This window comes from Salvia hispanica, chromosome 3 (genome assembly GCF_029641045.1).
Source record: "Salvia hispanica isolate PSC_SH4W2 chromosome 3, Shi_PSC_v1, whole genome shotgun sequence".
Taxonomy (NCBI): Eukaryota; Viridiplantae; Streptophyta; class Magnoliopsida; order Lamiales; family Lamiaceae; genus Salvia; species Salvia hispanica.
In genome coordinates this window covers 9023396-9046978 of record NC_142694.1, presented here as the reverse complement: position 1 = coordinate 9046978, position 23583 = coordinate 9023396, and the positions used below count along the sequence as shown (strand labels likewise).

The following is a 23583-nucleotide window of genomic DNA, read 5'->3' as shown; positions in this document are numbered from 1 at the left end:
TTTGACATAGAAATTTAGGTAGTGATGTTTAGTGAATTAAATTATTTATAGTAAAGCAAGAGAGACAAAAAAGTAACAAAGAGAATGAGAGATAATAAAGTGGTAAGAAAAAAGAAAGAGAATAAAATAAAAGAGATAATGAGACACAAGAGGATAAAGTAGGAGAGATGAATATGTTAATTATTGCTATAAATTAAAGAAAACGTCTCACTTAGGTTGAGATTTATCAAAAAGGAAAACGTCTCACTTAAATTGGGACAAAAAGACTACTTATTTGTTTTCACAATGCATACCTTTACATTCGGCTTCAAATGATCATTCACTAGGAGTCTAACACCAGTGTCGATAATGGATATGCTGATATGCATCACATCCATATAGATAAGAACTTTTTCTCTATTATAATTTTAAATACAAATTATCTACAACAACTATCTTAGATGAGGTTTGGTTTCTCATAACTTTCTACGTCTAAGAAACTTGTGAATAGAACAACTCATTTTTATAACACATGACATGTCATATGTATCACTCGTATCAATAAACTATTCATTCAGCTAGTGGTTCATGTGGATACATACCACTGCAACCACCATTTGATCCTCAATGTCTTTTAACCAACACGTTCAAAAAATCTACACAATATTGTCTTCAACATTATATGCATTACGATTACAATTATATTGAGCATTACATGCACTGTTATATTAATATTGTGTGCCCGGCGTCGGAATTCTAGTTTAATTCGTCCAACTTTAGTTCACATAATTATGTTTTACAATAATAAAGCATCCCACATTTATTAATAAAATTAATGATTGTGAAAAATAGACAAAAAGAGAGATGTGCAATTAATAAAAATGAAAAGTAGCCCAAGACCTTGACAATTTATTAGTCTAATTAATTAAATGACATATGACAGCTCTCAACTAACATTTATTTCTTTTATTGTGAGTATGTCGTGTGAGATATGCAATATATAGACATAGTATCGACTCATGGCCCAAATTCTGTTTCAATTGGATTTGATTACACATAATTTCTTAGTTGATTTTCGACAATTTTTCTTGCAAAATCTAATTTATGGTCACATCAATGCACCGCCATATCTAAATCTCAACCGATGCATCAGATTTTTTTTTTTCTCTAATCAATTTTGATATAACCAATGTTTTAAAAACCGGATCGGCCAGTGAACCAGCGAAGCTACTGGTTCACGATTCAACCGGTCCTACCGGTTCAATCACTGGTCGAACCGTTTTACTGTGACAAATTATATATAATATATAAAATATATTCAATTTAAATGAATGATAAACTTTATTAAATTTTTTATCAATAAATATAATTAAATATACAAATTACAAGTTAGTGTGGATAAATTTTTTAATATTTTAGATATAAAAAAAGATAATTCATAATAATTCAAAAAAATGATATGAGAAAATATATAAATAAATAAGAATTATTAATCAGTTTTGATGAAAATATACTATATAGTAAATAATATATTATAAACCTTAGGTATAACTACATATATTTACATAAGTACCTATATTATATAAATAATAGTTAATTTTAGTAAAAAAGAGTGAATTTTTTATGATAAATATATTATCATGTTAATACCTACTCACTAGAATATAAATTTAAACTTGAATGATTTGTTTGAGTAAATAAAAAAAATTGTTTTAATAATAATAACTAATGTTCATGTTATTAACAAGAAATGCTTGTGGTGGAGTGGCAAGAGATCATGAGTTCGACCCCCTCCAAAAACACTTACTTTACAAAAATTTTAAACAATGAAGAAAACCGATTTCCAGTTCCTAACAATAAAGAAAACCGATTTCCAGTTCCTAGCTAGACCGGTTCGACCCGCCGATTTCGGCAGTTCGCAGCGGCCCAACATGCTGGCAGCTTTACAGAGAGAACCGGACCAGACCACTCACTGATTCGCGGCCGAACCGATCAAACCGACCGGTCCGATCCGATTTTTAAAGCACTAGATATTAACTCTTGAGACATCAAACTATATGTGAAATATATCTGACGTTAATATGACACCATCTTTAAAGTAAATCTGGCCGAAAAAATTTAATCATTGAAAAGATTTTTCCTACTATAAGTTACTATGGATTATAGAAGTGGTTGTACCAAACCAAATTATGTGAAGGAAAAAAAGTTTCATCTTAAATTTGAAAATATCCTACAATTAAAATATTTTCATCTTCAAGGCTTCAACCATAATCATTATCTGCATGTGTTCACATAACTATATACTCAACTTTTAAACAATGAAATTCTAATCTCCACGTTTAAGACTCATTGCATCAGTATTTAAGCGTGAAATACACCTCTAAACTCACTCAACCACCAAAAAAACACTATGCATTAGCTACACTCAACTAAAATTGTTAAGATGGATTGCTATCTTAGTTCCGAAATATATAAAAATGTAATTAAAGCTATGTTTTTGCTTCAATTTACATAGGATTGTCCATTAAATTTAATTTGATACTGATATATTTAAGGCTTCAACAAACTAATACTTTATCCATCCTACAAGAATATATACTCTTTCCTTTTTAATCTGTCTCACAAGAATATACACTTTCTAATTTTAAAAAGTCTTTTCTCTCTCTAATGAGGTGAGATTCATTCTCCACTTGCAATACTTTAATTACTCTTTCTCTCTATCTTATATTTTACATATTCTACATTAAAATTCGTGCTGAACCCAAAGTTCATATTCTTTGAGAACGGAGGGAGTAATGAATACTACCTCTGTCCCACAATAAGAATCCAATTTTGTCATTTTAGTCCGTCCCACAATAAGAGTTTACTTTTACTTTTACTATAAATAGTAAGTATGTTTCATATTCCACTAACTCATTCCACTTACATTAATTATGAAACTAATAAATAAAAGAGAGACTTTTACTCCACTAACTTTTTCAACTCACTCTTATTTATATTTCTTAAAATCCGTATTGAGTCAAATATGAATTTTTATTGTGGGACGGAGGTTGTATTACTCTACCATTTAGAACTTTTTAACTAAGACATGGAGTACTATATTAGTATAATGTGCCTCAAAATCTGAGAGCATGGTGACCGAGAAAAGTAAACTCATAGATAAATGACTTGGACCATAAAGTAAAACGAGACAGAAAAATTCCAAAAAATAAAAGACAAAAATAATTAACTTTGATAATGCAAGATTCATTAAAGACACGTACGTACTATTCGTTGGGTTTGCTTCTCGAAGCCAATTGTTCTTTTCCTCCGAATATAATGCCAAAGGTGATTGTAAACGTGGGTATGAATCTTTGCATGACAAATATTTTTGGCTTTGAAAGTGAAGCATTGGCCATAAAATTAATTTTGCAGAAGTCACGAGAGTTAATTTATTAATTCTGGGAGTATGAGAGTATTACCACGAGAAAAAAGAATATTTAAATATACCATTTCGGATAACAAAGCGGCATCATCAAAGAGTGTTTGGTTTGCAAGATTGTATCCGAGATTAAATTTGTAGTGTGTTTGATTTATGAGATTCAACCCCATAACTCAATCTTAGATGAATAATTATGCATGTGATAATTAGTCATAACTAATCCTCTATTATTAAAATAATTTCATAACTCAATCCCAAATTGTATCTTAATAATATTTTATCTTAAAAACTGAACACCAGCTGAATATATCTATGGAATAATTACTGGTTTTTGTCAAGTATTGGTGCTATACTCTATGGTATAAAAATTCACATATAATAATTGTTGAATTATTATTATAATATTGAAAAAATTAGCGACTAGTGGTGTGTCAACCGCTAAATCTTTAATGATCGCTACAGTTAATTAACTCTGGGAAAAATAAGATATACACTAGCTAATACAATTATATTAATACTCTTCTAGATATTATTAAGACTCGGAAAGTTGTTGTATTATATCTTAATAAATAAACTCGAGACTAGTTATGATTTCTTTTATTTCTTTTATTCCATATTTATATTTGAAGCGTTTAGACTAATTAGATGTCCTTAAAATGATGGATACCGAACGTAGCAAATAATAGAAGAAAGAGATTGTGTCCTATGAAAAGGGCAATCAAGCAAGAAAATCGAGTAGGGAGTTCACACATCAACTTCACCACTTGTTAAATAAGTCTTAATTTTTATATTTCTACATATATTTATAAAACCTACTCATAAAATTCGAAAATAGATGGTTAATGTTGAATATTATATATACCATCATAAATTCATAACAATTCCGTGATATGATTATAAATTATTATTGTCCGTGCGGTAAAATGAATATTAACATTATAATTTTGAACACTTTTAGTCCTAAAAATGACAGGGTCATTAAATTTGACAGTCAAAACTTAGTATTTTACTGCAATATTTAAATAATAGACTAAAGTTATTTTAATGTAAGATTATAAAATACTTATATGTTTACTACTCCATCCGTCCCACAAAGTTTGTCCCATTTTTCCATTTCAGTCCGTCCCATAAAATTTATCCCATTTCACTTTTTACCATTTTTGGTAATGGACCTCATATTCCACTAACTTATTTCTACTCACATTTTATTATAAAACTAGATATATAAAAGTAGGACCCACATTCCACTAACTTTTTCAACTCACCTTTCATTACATTTCTTAAAATTGGTGCCCGATCAAAGTGGAACAATCTTTGTGGGACGGAAGGAGTACAAAAATGGACCATTCTTGTTTAAGTTACTAATTGGGTCAAAGTTAGTTTAACTGTTAGATTAATGGGACCATCGTTTGTATGATAAACTATCAAATGATAATATTAAAGTGGAACAATCTTTGTGAGACGGAAGGAGTACAAAAATGGACCATTCTTGTTTGAGTTTCTAATTGGGTCAAAATTATTTTAAATGCCAGATTAATGGGACCGTCGCTTGTATGATAAACATACCAAATGATAATATTAAAGATAAAAAATCTATGTATTAAACACAATATTTTTGATCAAAATCGTAAAATAGTTATATTATATGTTTAACAGAAAAAATGAACTTTAATCAAAATAAAGTACTGTTTACGTGATAATTCATATGGGCATCTTTGTTGATTGAAGCAGAGAAGCCAATTCACCAGAACAAGAAACGATTTACTAAATGATAATTAATTTGTTTGTTTATATATTGTGCATAGTGACAAAGGAGCCCTTTGCGAAGACAAATAAAAATGTGAAAATGAAGGAGCAAGGTTGGTTAATGGTCATATTCGTTTTGCTCAGGGCCCTTTTCTGAAAGTGATATATCAGCCATGAAATTTACTAAACTACATCCCTCACCTAAAACTAAGTAATCGTAACTGAATATATTAAATATTGATAAGTAAATATACTTAGAAGCATATAATAACATTTAAAATTTTCATTATACAAAGCATATATGTATGTGTGCATTCCTTGTCCACATGACTTTACTTAATATTAATATCAAACACTAGTATATTTACTAATTTGAGTATGACTTCATGTGTCATTTGTCTAGTTCTTAAGTTTAATCTCATAAATGTTATACACATATGCCTCCTAAGAAAAATGTTATTATGCATGTGTTTTAATTAATTTATTATTATTTGAAGGAAAATGGAAAATTAAGTATATTATTATTATTATTATTATTATTACTATTATTATTATTATATACTCCTTCCGTCCCCAAAGAATATGCACTTTGGGTTAGACACGAGTTTTAATATAAAATTGGTAAAATAAGAGAGAGGTTGAGAGAAAAAGTAATTAACGTATTGTTAGTGGAGAATGCGTCACACTTCGTTAGAGAGAAATGACTTTTCAAAATGAGAAAATTCATATTCTTGTGGGATGGTGGGAGCATCATTCTAGTTGTTAATTATTATTTCAATCTGATTAGCAAATTCATTTTTTATATTCTAGTTGTTAATTATTATTTCAATCTAATTAGCAAATTCATTTTTTATAAGACGCATTGACTTGCATCTCTTGTGAAGAATCTTATTCACGTGACCAAAAGAAAATTGTTTCCAAGATTTGTTTGTAATATGTGTAGGTTTCTCTGTATCGATTTCAGTAAAATATGTACACTAATCAACTATCGAGCCAGTAGTACTAATAAATTACTCCTAATTATTATAGCTATAACAATAATAATAATTGTGATGAATTGATAATGATGACGACGATGATGATAATCATAATGATGATGAGATATTTATTAGTACTATATGAAATAGTGTTCGAACTCTACTCTCTAGCGACTTGTTCCATCCTACATGAATTATTTTTCTTTTGAAATGTTTCAATTTAAATGATAGAGTCTCTTTATTTTTTTCACTTAACTCACAAAATAAAAATGCTTCACCTACGGAGGAAGTATTTCTTTATAACGTGTACCACAGTCAGAATATTTGTGAGTAAAATTTTAGCTAACGTTAACAGACTTTTCCAGAAAAGAGCACGAATATTTCAGGTATTCAATTTTTTATTACTGAGCAAGTTCAATTGAGTTGAAGTTTATTTATTTTCACGCTAATTAGTTACGTGTTCCATTTGGAAATTATATATAGGGACATGTCGCACAACTTAAATTATTAAAATCGAGATCTCGTCCTCACTCATATCGAAATATTGCTATTAATATTTTACAATCAATATGATTTTTTTTTCATACCCTATTACCGTGATCTCTATTATAATAAGCTTTTAATATTTAAATCTATTTGAAAAATTTAAGCACTACTATATTTTTACTATTGCTTTACAATGAAATAACACAATTTATAAATCAAATATTTATTAAATATTTAATTCGCTCTTTTGAGGCATTAATGTTAATTATGACTCCTTGTAGCTATAAAGTCCAAGGCTAGTAAATTGGAGATTGAGTAATTTGAACTCCATTTTAGCCACACAAAAGGTAAGAGCACTCCCAATGGAGTTCCCTAAAAACTCCCTTATTTCTCCCTAACTCCTGCCACATCAGCGCCACATCAGCACCAAAATTTATCCCCAGTTTTTAGCCAAGTGCTACATTGGTTTCTCCCTTATTTCTCCCTTATTTCTCCCTAACTCAACATTTCATTTTTACATCATTATTTTTTATATTATTTAATTTTCCCTACAAATGTATTTAATAAATAGACTAATAATGAACAATTCATCGTTGTATTAATCATTGGAAAATATAATACAACGAGAAAAAAAAAACTACAAATAAAAAACGCAAATAAACAAAGATTTAAAAAAAAAAAATCTAAGACGGAGGGGCCGGAGGGGCGTCGGGATCGAGCCCCAGCGTACTCTGCAGGTGTTGGATGCATTTCCAGAGGGCCGCCTTTTCTTCAGGGGTCCCGCCGCCGGTGAAGTACAGCGTGTACATCTGGGTCAGATTGGCGACATTGCTCGAATAAGTGGCTTTTTCTAAGTCGATGACGGATTCCGACGCGACTTCCGACGTTGCGCCCTTCCCCTTCCGCCTCCCCTTCGCCTTCTTCACTCCCTCCGGGCGCTCGTGCGGACCATCCCCACTCAAGTCGATGTGGGCCGCGCTCCCCTCGCTCTCCGAAACGCTAAGTCGCGAGCGCACCGATTTCCCGTGCAGCGCGTCGTGCATTCCCGTCCGGAATTTGGGGAGATCCTTCAGCTTATCGTAGATGTTCCAATACTTGAAGCCCTTCGTCGACAAGTACTGGCTACTATACATCCGGATGGCCTCATCTCGGACCATGTGCTCGTTCTGGCCACTCGTCATGTGAGTCATCAAGTTAGAATAAATACCGTTGAAGTGCCCGCAGTCCCTCATGAGGCGCTCCCAATGCCGACGGATCGCCTCGCTGCCATGGTCCTTCATTGAGGCAGTCTTGTGGCTCCTGTACTTCGCGGCAATCCGCTCCCAGAATATGATCTCAGTCTGGTAGTTGCTGCGCTCCGCGTCCTGTGACGTGTCCGCCCAGCAGTCGGCTATCAGCTCGGACTCTTGCAGAGTGTAAGTAGTCCTTACCCGCTTCGGCCTCTCATCGGAACCCGTATCAGTCGCAGCCGACGACGCCGGCGCCTTCCCCCTCCCGCTCCTAGAAGGCGGCTCGGTGGGCGTTTCTTCCACCTCGAAGTCCTCCGCGCTCAGTGTCGCGGCCTGAGATTCTTGGTCGCCTGGGGTTGATCCGGGGGTGTCGAACTGGGGCCGATACACATCGTCGGCTGGAAAGGGCATTCTGCCGGCAGAGTTGAAGTACGGAGAAAGTCTCCGCGCCGGAGGAGTCTGCAAAGGAGACGGACCCCCGTATGGAAGTTGGCCGGGAGGAGAACCCATCGCCAACAACGACTGCATCCACTGCTCGTTTGCTTCATCCGTGTTGGGAATTTGTGAACTCGACTCTTTCCCCTTACCCTTATCCTTACCCGATCGGGAACTTTTCTTCCAAAAGCTCATAATTTTGATGAAAATTGAAGATTGGGAGAAGAGATTGAAAATGGAGAGAATGAAGATTGTGGGTGATGAATGGAGGAAGTGGAGGAAATATTTATAGGGGTGGAATGTAAAATAGCCGTTGGGTTCAAAAAAAAAAAAAAAAAATTTTAATTATCGCCGATTATCGCCGAGCGTCGCCACAGTGGCCGGCGATCGCTCGGCGATAATCCGGCGTTAGAACGCCACTCGGCGAAGCAACGGCAACATTATCGCCGAATTATCGCCGACTTCGCCACAATGGCCGGCGATAATTCGGCGATAACCGGCGATTTATCGCCGAGAATTCGCCACCTCCATTGGGAATGCTCTAAAATTAAAGTTGCATCCAATCTGATTCAAACAAATAATCTCTTTTACACAATGTATCATCATTTTCTCATAATTTCAGAACCTGACCGTTGTAGAAATCTTCCAACTTTAATAACTTTAACCACCACCACATTCAACTTTCCACAATAAAATCCGCAGGTATAATAAAAATTAAAAGTAGCAATAAACTCCTACAAGTCTCCAAATTTCTTTCCATTAATTCAATTTATTTTATAATATGATTTTAGTTCATTTAATAATTAATAAATTAATACAATAGTAATAAATAATACCGCACTTTAAATACTCTTGAAAAATCTCAGCCAAAAATTTTAATTGTATCACATTCTACTCAGTTGGCCAATAGCCCTTGCTACTTTTGATAATCCCGTGGGTTTTAAATTTTTAATTGAAATTCAAAAATTGTAAATACTATCACGAATTACATCACGAGTAACATTCTCAAAACTTTATTATCGATAGAATAGAGGTATGGGTAGAAATATTGTGGCTGGTAAGAAATTAATATACTCCATCAATTATTTTATTTAATGCTTTTATTTTAAATTAAAATTACAATAAATCTGGATATTATTTTCTAAAGTACTTGTCGATAAATAATCTTAGCGAATTGAAGCTACAAAAACATGGTTCTCTACTTACAATAGTTTTTTATTTTTATTACTCCTATTAATATTATTTTTATTTTATCATCCTAAAACAAAACTACCTATGCAAAGCTGCGTGAAGAAGAGAGTGACGCATGTAGTAGAATCGTCCTTCTCCAACATCTCAATTCAACACGATAGCGTTGGTGGAAAGAGAGAGAGCAGCCGAGTTATCTTCAATTTAAGGCAACAATGGTTGCTGGCAAAGTAAAATCCGTAATGGGGCTTCAGAAATCAGCCGCGCCACCAAAGCCCAAGCCCGACGCCTCCGCCAGGCCGCCGTGGTCTTCCGGCAAGCAGCAGAAGGCCTCCGCCGCCCCCTTCTCCCGCTACTTCCCTCGCGCGTCCGCTCAGGTCCAGCCCCGCCCCCCCGACGTCTCCGAGCTCCTCCGCCTCGTCGAGGAGCTGCGAGAGAGCGAGTCCCGCTTGAAGACCGAGCTCCTGGAGCAGAAGCTCGTCAGAGAGTCCGTCGCCATTGTCCCCGTTTTGGAGAGCGTCATCTCCAACAAAGACTCCGAAATCGAACTCTCTAGAAGGAAGATCGGATGCTTGGAAGCCGAGAACGAGCAGCTCAGGAGCGACAACGAGTTTCTCCACATGGAACTATCCAAACAAAATCAGATATACGAAGAGAAGATCCGATACATGCAGGCCGAGCTAGCTGAGATCAAGATAGCCGTTACCGAGTACGAGGAGGCCTCGTCTTCATCCACGGCGGCCGTGAAGCCCAGCGACGCTCGTAAACCAAACATACCTACCAAGTGTTTGAGAAAATGCGCGGCTCAAATTACTAATAAAACCGAAACTGACGCGAGGAGAGACGAAATCTGTGAGAGGAATCCAGCGGCAACGGGGAATTCGGAGGAGATTCCAGAAGCTTCCGATGTATTTATCGGGATAAGATCACGTGCCCCGCGCGTGCCGAAACCGCCTCCCCGGCCGTCCGCGTCGCTTCTCTCGATGGTTCGTTCATCTTCTCCCGAATGTTTGTCATCCGTCTCGTTGCCTTCTTACGGGTCCTTGTCCGATTCAGCGCACCGCGCATTATCGGAGATTTCCAATCCGCCGCCTCCACCTCCCCCGCCGCCTCCGATTAGAGGCTCCGCTCCGTCACTGCCAAAGAAAGCGGCAGCGGCGCCTCCTCCTCCTCCTCCGCCTCCGAAAAGGGGGTCGAATCCGTCGCCGGCGAAGGTCAGGAGAGTTCCGGAGGTGGCTGAGTTTTACCACTCTCTAATGCGGCGGGACACCACTTGCCGGAAGGACTCCGCCGCCGGCGATCCGCAGGCTGCCGGTGCAACGGCGAAGGACATGATCGGCGAAATCGAGAACCGCTCAGCTCATTTACTAGCCGTGAGTCCTCTGTTTACTATTTTGGTCAGGGTATGGGTGGTTATTTACCAACACTGCCACTGTGCCATTGGAATTTTGCCAGACTTTTTTCAGGATAAGACAGTGTTAAGATTCGAGATCAAAATTGGTAGAGCAGAAAGTGTAGTAAACTGAACAAACCACGTGGCCAAAAATGACCATTCATACCCTCTATTGATTGTGCTCTCCCATTTCCAAATGTTTATCATTATCTGATTTATTACTGCTTTAATCACAGATTAAGACTGATATAGAGACTCAAGGGGATTTCATAAGGTTCTTGATTAAAGAAGTTGAGGCTGCAGCATTCACTGATATTGAGGATGTTGTGTCTTTTGTCAAATGGCTTGATGATGAGCTGTCTTACCTGGTAAGTACATCCCTTAATTTCTCCCAATGCTTGTTATTTTGTGTTTGGTGATTATTTTCTAATTGTTATTTCTTATTATGTATAAAGGTGGATGAGAGAGCAGTGCTGAAACACTTTGAGTGGCCTGAGAAGAGAGCTGATGCGTTGAGAGAAGCTGCATTCGGTTACTCTGATCTGAAGAAGCTGGAATGTGAAGTCTCGTCGTTTCGCGACGATCCTAGGCAACCTTGTGCTCATGCTCTCAAGAAAATACAGTCTTTGTTTGAGAAGTGTGGACTCTACCTAATTAATTACTGGAATTTTCATTTTGTAATAAACTAATGTGCTGCTTTGCTTTGTTGCAGATTGGAGCATGCTGTGTATAATTTGTCGAGATTGAGAGAGTCAGCGACGGACAGGTACAAAGGTTTCCACATTCCTGTGGACTGGATGCTCGATTCCGGTTATGTTAGTCAGGTAAATGATCTCATTCTCACAAGTTGTGATGCTTGTTTTGATCTTTTTGAGTGTTGATAAGTACATTGTTAAAGGGCTATAGATTCATCTAATTAGTTGTTTATAATGTTGACTTGATTTATACTAGTGTTATTATGGGATTGCTTAATACTTCCACTTTGACTTGTTATGGTGGAGAAGATCTTCTCTGAATCTGTCATTTAGACAAAATTTCACATCCTTCATAAACAACTGTATTATTTTGCGGAGTTAGTCAAGGTCAACTCTAAACAATTATGCAAGCATTCAGAAAAAATCGATTTTTCTATCAAAATTATGCACAGATTGAATTATAGCCTATATATTTGAATCTATAGGCTGTTAATTATGTTCCGATGTCTTGACACTAGTAGCAAGAAGTCCCCCTTTTACTGCCATACACTCGTGTGATCTTGGCTGACTATCCAAACTCATATGAAGTTGTAATAGGAAACAACTGACATAACTTTTGTTAGTTAATTCATATTAATCCCTTCAAATGGATTAATACACTGGCCTTGTCCAAGTTCATCCATCTCAGGTGGATTTCGGAAATAGGTCTGTGTCAATTAAGGATTAGCAATAACTCACTTCAACTGCAGACATATTGCATGCATTTCACATGTCACTGATTGCATATTTAGTACTACCTCCATCCCACTCAAAGTGACGCATTTCTGAAAAAAAGGAAACACCACTGCATAAAATCAAATGTTGAACAAGAAACGTGTCGCTTTGAGGGAGTATATCTGTTAACTGCAAATTTTTCTGAAAATTAAGCCTTATTAGTGGAATCTGTTGATAAACATGAGAAACCAAAGGAACAATGATTAAATGAAAAAGATGCATATAGGTAGTTGAATGATCAATTTTTTACTTGGTAATTTAGTATAGGAAGTTCATTTGTGGTCCCACGAGGTTATTTTGCAACTGGAAATTTATGGGGAAGCATCATGACATACACAAAATTAAAGTTATGGTAGGTGAAAAAGAATGCCTCATTTTGTTTTGTCCAACTACTGCGTGAGAAGCACTGAACATGTGCAGGGCTCTCAAATCTTTAAGGTGCCTCTATTTTGTCTCTTTTGATTGGAATTTAGTATATTCATTAAGTTGACCTTAACCTTATCCCATGAATTTATGTCACTTGGGTACTTTTTTGCTTGCTTCTGTTTGCTTTACCACAATGTATCATCCCATTTTTTGGGAAACTCTAATGTGAGAAGCTTACTTTTTACCACATTGGACTGTTCTACTACGCTCGGGTTTTACTGTGTTAAATAGCAGAGGAGGGGCTGACAGTTGTGATGAAATGTGTTTGCAGATCAAGCTGGCGTCCGTGAAATTAGCAATGAAGTACATGAAGAGAGTGTCGGGGGAGCTTGAAATGGCTGGTGGCATCCCCGAAGAAGAAGAGCTCATAGTTCAAGGTGTCAAGTTTGCTTTCCGAATACATCAGGTGATTGATTGTTTCTTGTTTAAATTTTTCTACTGCATCTTTTGAACTTCATATATTGCAAAGTGATCAGTACTAATTCCAATTGTGTTTCTTAGTTTGCGGGCGGTTTTGATGTGGAAACTATGAAGGCTTTTGAGGAGCTGAGGGATAAAGCTCGACTTAGTAACGTGCAGTGCCAAACACAGCAGCAGCAGCAGAAGTATGTTTCGAGGTCCTGTGCGTCGGCTGTTTGTCTGTAGACTAGATGATTGCCGCTATTTTTTTTGTGTAAAATAGGGTTGAAGATAGGGTGAGGATGTGAATATGATTGGCGGTTTCAGCTGCATTAATTTTGTGCAAACTTATTGATGTATAAGCTTCAACTATTTAAAATATAACACTATGATTTGAATGAAATTTATTTGAAGATAAAATTAATTTGGAGTGATGCCTTGTCTGTCAAATTTATTGAAATTGTTTGTTGAGGTCTTCATTTCTTTTTTCCAGTATGGATTCAAGTGTTCTACTTTTTTGTTCGTTGTTAAATGTTGTACATATTTAATATTCCTGCAAGCACTGGACAAATTTTATATTCCTGCAAACACTGGACATATTTTAAGTGTAGCAAAGATATGCATGATATATAAGGAGATGGTTCGTTTCAGATTAAAAAAAAAAAAGTAATTTCTTGAATATCATTCCTGACTCAATATTAGACCCGGTATGTTTTGCGATGCCAACTGATATTAATATAGCAATTTCAATGTTCAAAGTTCTTAACTAAAAAAATTTCTCATGGATATCGTCCTTCATGTTTAACTATTAAGCAAAATATACAAGATCCTTTGAATGTAAGGGTTAGAGAAAGCTGAAAAACAGACATAGTAGTTGGCATTAAAAACAAAAACTAGAATTGAATCTGTTTTCAGAATCATGTAAAGGCCCATTAGAATTTGAAATATGGGAGACGGCCCAAAACGCTAAACTTAGATGTTTTGTTGTTAATTGCCGAGTATATTCAGCCCAATAATTGCAACCGAGGTCATCATTGTGAAGCCCCAATTCCAGATTTTGCTTCCTTAACTTTCAAATCTCCCTCTTTTTTATCTGAAATTGGTCCCATGGCGATTGAGCAGAGTTGTGATGAAGCGGTTACCTTTCCTCCCTATTCTTCTATGAAGCTCCTCTTTGTTGAAATTGGAGTCGGACACAATCAGCATGGGTGCGTCTCTCTCTCTCAACTTCTTTTCTTTTTTACTTTTTTGTTTGCTGTTCATTTTGAAATTGCTATCCTCTTAAGTTTGATTCCCTTTTCAATTTCTTGTGATGATTTGACATTTCAACTTTAGAAACATCAGGGATACGCATATAGAATGATGATTTTTTGTACTATAATTTCTCCATTACAAAATTTTGGCCTTAGTAAAATATGTGTATGCTGCATCACTTTGAATTTGTTATTGGTAGTATCTTATACTCTATCCAACAAGTTTTTCTGCATTTACCATCTCCAACCATACTCCAAAAATGAGTTTTAGTGTAGAAATCTTCTCCAACCATACACCAAACTCAAACCCATTTTTGGTGTTTTTTGTGAAATAACACCAAATATGGTGTAACTGCAAAAATTTTGTGATACAAAAACTAAAAAATGGTGTAAATTTTGAATTTGGTATAAATGACTGGAGTAAAACTACGTTTTGGAGTGATATATACTCAAAAATGGGTTTGAGTTTGGTGTAAATGATCGGAGATGGTCTAAAGTTGTGAATATAGTTGGACTATGTTATTTCCAGTGTATATCCAAGTTTACACTGAACAATAAACATTTAGGACCCGTTCAGTTAGACATATTTCATTTTGCATGATATATTACTCGAGCAGATTTGGAGCAAATTTGAGGTAGGTATGGCCCACCAAAGCTAAAATTAATATGGTGTTCACTGATCCTGTTTGCCATCAGATTTGGGACTCTGTATGAAGCTAAATGACAAAAAACCCCTCAAATTCCTTTTCCACTGCCCCTCGTAGTAATCGCCGTTGCCGTAAATGCATCACTCCGTAGCCATTTAAATCGATTTTTTTGTGGCTTTCTCTCTCGGTTTGCTTCTTTTCCGTCAATGGCGCTTAGAAAACCAGGTTTTTCTGTTTCTGTGGTGTAGAATCCTATTGCTCACCTATTGCCGGCAGAAGTGAGAAATCGAGCTCTGGCAACATTCTGGTGGAAGAGAGAGAGCATGAAATCGCAACAAGTAGAAGAGTAGAGGAAAGGCAAGTTTCGAATAGAGAGATGAAAATTGAAATGAATCAAAGCAATCTGAAACAAATTGTAACCAATTTGGGGATGTTTGATTTTTGGCAGAGGTAAATAGGTCATTTTGTCAACAATTCAGCCATTACTTGCCTTACCAGATTTGTATATCACGTTTTTTAGCAGAATTATATCTGGCCAAAATTGAACCAAATAGTGCGGGCCTGCTTATTTGCTTGGGCTTTCAAGTTTATTATCATATACACTGAACGCATGAATTTACTCAGTTTTCAGCCCATAACTGGGCATATCTGGGAAACCGAACGGGTCCTTAACCAAAAAACAACAACTACACTTTCCTTTTCATTCAATCAGTGAACATTTTTACATTTGAATATGATCTTCTCCCTTAGTGCTTCAATCAAACTAATCACAATTGGTTTATAGTCACCCTAAAACAAAACAAAAAAAAAAAAGACAATTAATTATACACAGACAAAGAAAGGGCAGATCACATAACCAGAGCTGCATAGAGCAGCTGGTTCCATGTATCCGGCAACCCGGGAAGGCACCAATGGCTGCAATCGACCCCTGCATGATCGCCACTATAAGCCGATGGATGAGCATCCTTCCTCAACTGAGACAGAAACGTAATGTCTAACAAATAAACGCGCTTCTGCATCTTGCTCAACACGCTCTTAACAACCTCCACCTCTTTTGGCGTCCCCCCTGGATACGTCGACCCTTCCAGAGGCTGCTGCTCCCCGTTGCAAGTCTTTGACGACGCCATCCAGTCCCTACCTCTGCCAACATCACAAAAAACCAACACTTTTAGCAGCCATAATTTCAACATTGCATTGTCTAAACTAACAACTTACTGATAGTGAGTGGGAGAGATCCCTTGGAAGAACACTCTGGTCTTGGTGGGATCGACGTTGAGGTCAACCCAGCGTCCCCACGTTGTCATCCCTTTGAAAAAGGCCTCGAGGCGGTTCATGTCTTTTGACATGGTGGAGCCATACTGTATGTAGTCCCATCTGCAACCACAGCCACATATTATCAGTTATCATGCCTTCCCTACTGCACGATTAAAGTGGTCGAAAAAGACTTGATTCATTTCATACGATTGAGCGCTTCCTTTGTGAGTCCACCAATGCCATGTGTTGAACACTAGCATATCCATTCCTCTCCACGCGTTCCCTTGCTGAATCGAGTCCAGCTTCAGCACTCTCCCTATCTTCTCCCTCGTTATGTCCACTAAATATGGGGATCGGTACAGCAGTATCGTGACTCCATAATCCTGAAATTAGTAATCAAGAATAGTCACTATGGCGGCGGCTACTAGAACTCAATAAATCAGAGGTGTATTAAATGGTGTTTGGGCTTAGGCTGGCAACGGAGAAATATTTATTGTTACATAGCTGGAGATTAGGCCACTGTGGCCCATGTGACAGGACATTCATTTATTTTGTTCAATACATTTAGTTTATTCAGTTGACGATTTTCACGTTTTTACCAAGTTCTAAGGTTATAGATACATGTAGGAGAAGCTTAAAAAAGGCTTGTTAAACTTTGTAGGATAGCCATTTCTCCAAATCTTGTATTAATCCATTACCATTAAGAATGACTGTTTAAAGAAGTATAGCATCTGATTCTGCTAACTGCTTGTTGTAAATTTGTTATAACAGAAAAATGATTCTTCAGCTACAATCCCATTAATAGTGTTCCACTTTTGATTATTAATAGTATTGCCTCTTAAAAGTTAAAGTGCGAGGCAATCATTTAAATTGTTGAGTGAAGCATCCGTGACTAAAGAAAGATGCTAACAACAACGGTCAAACATTAAAAAAAAAAAGCAGAAATTCTATAAAAATCTTATCTTAGGGAGTGACTTAGCTTAATAACATGGAAAACAGAGGATTTAACATTGATTATAGTACTAATTAGAAAAAAATTTATTTTACCTGGAATGTAACAGAAGAGAGGGTGCCCTGTCTGATGTAGTTGTATTTAGAATTGGGAGAAGCAGCATGGATCATACAAGCCAGAGACTGCCACTGATTCAAACTCAGCGAGTCTCCCACAAACATGATCTTCTTCCCACTCCATCTCTTGAGAAAATCCACCCCATCAAACCTGATTTAATTAGAAAGAATGATTTCAAATCTATTCCAAAAACACCACAGAAAGATGGATGGATGTGTACCTAGGGAGGTTGCAGGAGTCGGGCTTCCATGAGAACTTGAGGAACTGCTTATCGGGTCGGCCGTATTTAATGCAGTCGAATTCGGGGTCGATGAAGGGGCAGCCGGAGGATTGGTAGAGCGGGTAAGAAGGGTCCGGGACCCATTTTCCATGGAAGAGATTGCAAGAAGTGGGTAATTCTTTGCTTCGGGTAGCGTTAACGAGCTCGGATGCAGCCGGGAGTGGCAGCAGCGAAACGAGCAACGCTGAAAGCAAGATGAGGGAATGGCGGTGATTCAAAGAGGAGAGCATTGTGTTGGTGTGTTGTTTGATTGTTCTATCTCAGCTCATTATATATATAGGGAGAGAGAGAGAGAGAGGGGTGGGTTCACTCACATGGTTTATTAAGCGCAATAACGAGGATGAAATCGAGATGGAATGTAATGTATTCTGAGTGGGGGATGCAGAGGTGTCTTTTTCTACATTTGTTTTCTCAGACTATTCAACATTTTTGGATGCTAATAACATGAATAATAAATTAATAACATAAGTAACTCCATTCTATAAAAATATAAATAAAATAATAATTTGTTTTGTATTTCATGGGCGCGCAGCTCACGGGATTTTCAATTCTAACATTCTATTTCACGTTTGTTTTTCTTGGAATTCTATTAAGTATATTAAAAAAGAAATATGCTCTTTTCATTCTTGAATAGTAAAAGCTTTAATTTTCGACTTTTTTAAAATTTTGTTAAGAGAATAAATATATTTGGTCAGAAGTAACAATTTCCGTCTTTTATATGTAATTATTTTTTAGAAAAATGATTTGTTGATACACTGTTCATAATGCACTTATATTTTTCCATAGTTAAATTAAATAATGAAAATCGTATTATATTTATCCAACTCAATATTACAAATATCAATAAATAATAAATGTCTCAACATATTTATACAATATTAAAATAAGAATATCAAACTGAATCAAACTAAGATGTAGTAGCTCTGGATTTTATGTATAAATATTACGTATAATATGTTAATAATTTGTCCTTTCCGTTTTTAAAGTATTAATTATACTAAAATAGATGATATCCACATTAATTATAGATACATGTATTATCCCATAAACATTTTTGACAAATGACATTTATGCAAAATATGCAGCCAGCTAATAACAATTAACAACTATATGAGTAATATATATTTTATGTTTTCAACTGATTCTCATTCTAAGATAGTTCTCAACTGAATCAATCCCTAATCCCTATACATGTGATTATTATTAGTACGAATAAAAATCAAATTAAAAAATTTTCTTGAAAATCAGTAAATCAATTCATGGAATAATATTTCAGAATCTCAGATGTATCTTAATTAAATTAAAGATAATGGAAAGATCTTTAATTCAGAATAAAATCTTAAAATATAGCTATAGACTAAATTAGTTATGATCTCTTTATTGTGTTTTGCTTTCTACTCCCGGTTATTAGTCATTTTAAATTTGTGATTTTTTTACTATACGATTTCTTATCATTGCATTATCTACCAACAGTTGTTCGTGTACTTTTTTCATTTTCCGTTTATGTGTGATTAAATTCATAGCATACTCCATTACCTTTGTAAACAGTGTGCGTGCGGTACGTAGTCCTATTATTATCAATTCATCAAATGAAAAGCCAAATGCCAATAAAACTTAATATTATGAGTTAGGACGACGCAATAATTAAAACTAATAAGTGACCTCTACATCCTTAATTAACTTCTTTCATACTTTTTGGTGGGCAGAGGGCCAAGGAATTATAACAAATATAATATATATGTATTTGTGGGGGAGTGTTATATTGCTAACTCATAACTTAATTGATAACTACAACTAAATAATAGCCATTAGATATTTAAATTAAGGGCTTAGATCATTAATCCATAAATGTCAATACGATTAACGAAAAACGTCAATAAAGCCATAGTATTAATTCCAAAAAATATCACTAGGGGTATTAATGTCAATTAACTACATGTTTAATTATAATTAACTTTTCAAAGAAACCCCAAAACTTTTAATTCATACAACATATATACCAAATTAAAGATAATTTCATAAGGATTCCAATGGTATCATACATGCATATGTTTCGACGTCAAAATTTGAAAAAAATTTCAAAATTTTTTAATTTTTTCGTATAGCAGAAAATGTCAACATGTAATATAAAATATGTCAATATAATATATGTAGAATGTCAATATAAGCAATGGGTTAACATTCTTAAAGCATTGTGTTGACATTCTCAAAGCATTGTGTTGATATTTTCGAAACACTATATCGACATTTTTATCCAAAACCTTAATTTGGCGTTTTTTTTTAATTTTTTTCGATTTAATTAATAAAAACGAAAATTACACGTGGCAAATTGTAGACCACACGTTTTCTAAAATCATGTGGCCTTAAATTAGTTGTAGTTAGCAATTAAATGATGAGTTAGCAATTGATCACTCCCCTGTATTCATGATGTAAAAGAGTCTTCTTTTATGAAAAAATCGTTTGTATCCAATATAATAAATTTATGACTGTATTTTTATAGGAGTAATATATTGTTTGTACTTTTAAGATAAGAATCTTATGTATCCAATTTAGCAAAAAAATTATGATATTTATATATATTTATATAGGGTTGTAGGCTTGTACTATAAGCATGAAGGGCGGTTTCAGTGAATTTTTTTTTAAAAATAAGAATTTTGAGAACTGAAAATCAGTTGTCATCAGAAAATATATCAGTGTTTGATATTGAGTCATACTGTGTTCAATTTTAAGAAAAGTTCCGAAAATAACTGTCACCATAAGCATGATTTTTGTAATGCATAACTAGGGGAGTGTTATATTGCTAACTCATAACTTAATTGCTAACTACAACTAAATAATAGCCATTAGATATTTAAATTAAGGGCTTAGATCATTAATCCATAAATGTCAATACGATTAACGAAAAATGTCAATAAAGCCATAGTATTAATTCCAAAAAATATCACTAGGGGTATTAATGTCAATTAACTACATGTTTAATTATAATTAACTTTTAAAAGAAACCCCAAAACTTTTAATTCATATAACATATACCAAATTAAAGATAATTTCAGAAGAATTCCAATGATATCATACATGCATATGTTTCGACGTCAAAATTTGAAAAAAAAATTCAAAATTTTTTAATTTTTTCGTATAGCAGAAAATGTCAACATGTAATATAAAATATGTCAATATAATAGATGTAGAATGTCAATATAAGCAATGGGTTAACATTCTTAAAGCATTGTGTTGACATTCTCAAAGCATTGTGTTGATATTTTCGAAACACTATATTGACATTTTCATCCAAAACCTTAATTTGGCGTTTTTTTTTTTAATTTTTTTTTATTTAATTAATAAAAACGAAAATTACACGTGGCAAATTGTAGACCACACGTTTTTTAAAATCATGTGGCCTTAAATTAGTTGTAGTTAGCAATTAAATGATGAGTTAGCAATTGATCACTCCCCTGCATAACTAAATATCAAATCCAATCCATTTGATCAATAAATCAATCGACTAGATTATATGTATCATCATCATCATTTTGTAGCATATTTAGGTCATTGAATGTGTATATATATTAGTTATGATGGTATTTGGTTAATTGGTTTAGTTAAATATTTTAAATTAATGATTAAATGAGGATACACCAATTTGTTTTTTTTCTATAAATAATTTTGATTCCCATAATTCATAACGTGGGAGAGTAGATCATTACATAATACTACTTCTGTCTTTTAAGAATAGAAACTAATTTTATTTTGGACGGTCCCTTAAAAATAGAACTTTTTGAATTTTTCTATATTAGAGTCTAGACTTCATAATCCACCAACACTATTTTAGCTACCTTTCTCTTCTCCTCTCTTACTTCAATCATTTTTTTTTTATTTGTTATCTCTCTTACTTTATCAATAAACTCATGACGTTTAAAAAATTTCTATTTTTTGAGGACGGATGTACATAGTATAAAGTATATCATTAAATTTATAAATCAATAACATTTGAAATCGATTAGAATACACAATATCAATAAAAAATCATGAGATCATAGAATATTACACATGCAAAGCAATGCATTATATTTTTAAGTACGTATAGCAGAATAATAAATATAACAACTCAATTTTCCAGATCATTATGTGATACTAGTACTATATATTATGATCATCAGATGTAAGATTATGCAAAGTCGATAAGAAGTATCTATTGTGAATGAATTATATGTGATTGATATTGCAGACAAAATATTTAGATTATTTGGTAATTTATATTTGATTAATTCAATTCAATTAAGAAAAGATAATTATGTAAAAAAACACTGATAGACTATAGTTGTATCTAAGTCTAACCCACCTGGCCCACTCAAACAGCGGGCTAATTGTGTGCAGGCTAACCGATTGTAGTTATATCTGGTTGAAAATTTACAGTCCTAAACCCTCTAAGTTTAGTAGGCTATTCGGATCAGCTTGCACTGACATCTCTACTTAATTATACCAATTAGATTTGATTGTTTAGTGATTCATAAATACTGTAGTTATTTATTATGCATTAATAACACCCACATTTATATATTTATTTAAATTCAATAATTATACATTTATGGATTTGTACACAACCAAAAATTAATTCTTTCTACTATATCTTTGTTGAAGCAATCAAAGATGGGAATGCGGTTAACAAAGTGGCTGTTAATGAAGTAGTGATTGCGAGAGGGTAGCATGGCCCAACGCACCTAGAATTAGACTCATTATTGACTCGTCGCCACCAATCATACCATACACATTATACATATAATATAAAATATAAAGTTATAAGCTACCCAAAAATTTAAGTTAATATATATAAATAAATAAATGTGACAAGTTGCAGAGGATGGCAGTGAAATTGAGGAGGAAACAAACTAAGATAGTTCAACATATAGATTTTCCCACTTGTCCAAATATTGTAGCTTCTTTATTGGAATGCCACCATGTGTTCTGTTCTATTCAACATCATAAGCTGGGTCCATTATTTCGTAATTATTTTTTAATTGACGCTTATCTCGTTTACGTATATGATTACGCCAATACCTTGATAAGTATTATTATTGCATTTTGGATTGGATACATTGATTATTCCAGAAAAAAGAAGAAGATGATAGTTACATTTTAAAGTTTATCAATTATGGAGGGAATCATAATAATTATTAATTCTTAAATTAACATAAAGAGAAAATTCTTATAGGTTGTTTATGTACTAATCCATTAATATTTTAACATATATATACGTTTAAAAGTTGAATTTCTAACTAAATAAAATATACGTGCCGCAGTGAAAATTATTTATTCTTTATTATTTTTGGAATCTTTCATTGATCACATGGTGATTACTTAATTTTTATTATTTTTCTTATGCCTAAACTTATTTCTGTTATTTTTATTTTATCAATAATCCATTTATTTGTGGTGTCAAATAAATTAGCAATTCGAATGCTGGCAGTTAACAGATCATCGTATATGTGTGGCGGAAAGAAGAATTACATTAAAACCATCATTTTAATTAACCAATCTAACAGTGACGTAAACCCTAATTATTGGGCTTCTATATCTTAATCTAACCCAAACATCATTTATAATGACGATTTCAGTTAACAGGATTCCAAATAAAGATATATTTAGTTTATTTTCTACTATTACTTTTAGTGTTGAAATCATTAGAGGTGTGCATCAAGTCTAATCAATTTCCCAATATAACTTTTTTTACAAGGAATGAAATATACATTTTTGGGGATCTGTCAATCATTTGCATCACACTTTAATTCATTCTGACTTCTGAATACTCGGCTGTTTGGAAAAAATATTCTCCTTGTCTATGATTGTGTAAACACCAAAATTCTAATTATAGAATTATATCTAGCAGTTGCCAAATTTGGGATGATATATTAGCTTGTACTACTACCAACGTCTT

At 34.3% G+C, this 23583-nt stretch overlaps 2 protein-coding genes across 2 annotated transcripts; one reads left to right on the top strand and one right to left on the bottom strand.

Annotated features, from left to right (window-relative positions):
• Window positions 1-9519: 9519 nt before the first annotated feature.
• LOC125213795 (protein INCREASED PETAL GROWTH ANISOTROPY 1-like) lies at window positions 9520-13582 on the top strand. Its single transcript, XM_048114533.2, has 6 exons — window positions 9520-10834; window positions 11091-11222; window positions 11310-11491; window positions 11567-11678; window positions 13021-13155; window positions 13251-13582. Exons 1-6 carry the CDS (start codon window positions 9677-9679, stop codon window positions 13392-13394), a joined length of 1863 nt encoding a protein of 620 aa, XP_047970490.2. The 5' UTR covers window positions 9520-9676; the 3' UTR covers window positions 13395-13582.
• Window positions 13583-15716: 2134 nt separating this feature from the next.
• On the bottom strand, window positions 15717-17944 carry LOC125213796 (protein trichome birefringence-like 38). The gene is made up of 5 exons (XM_048114534.2): window positions 17592-17944; window positions 17350-17521; window positions 16510-16685; window positions 16264-16422; window positions 15717-16188 (listed from the first exon to the last, which is right to left on the bottom strand). The coding sequence occupies exons 1-5, from the start codon at window positions 17879-17881 to the stop codon at window positions 15897-15899; spliced, it is 1089 nt and encodes a 362-aa protein (XP_047970491.1). The 5' UTR covers window positions 17882-17944; the 3' UTR covers window positions 15717-15896.
• Window positions 17945-23583: the final 5639 nt, after the last annotated feature.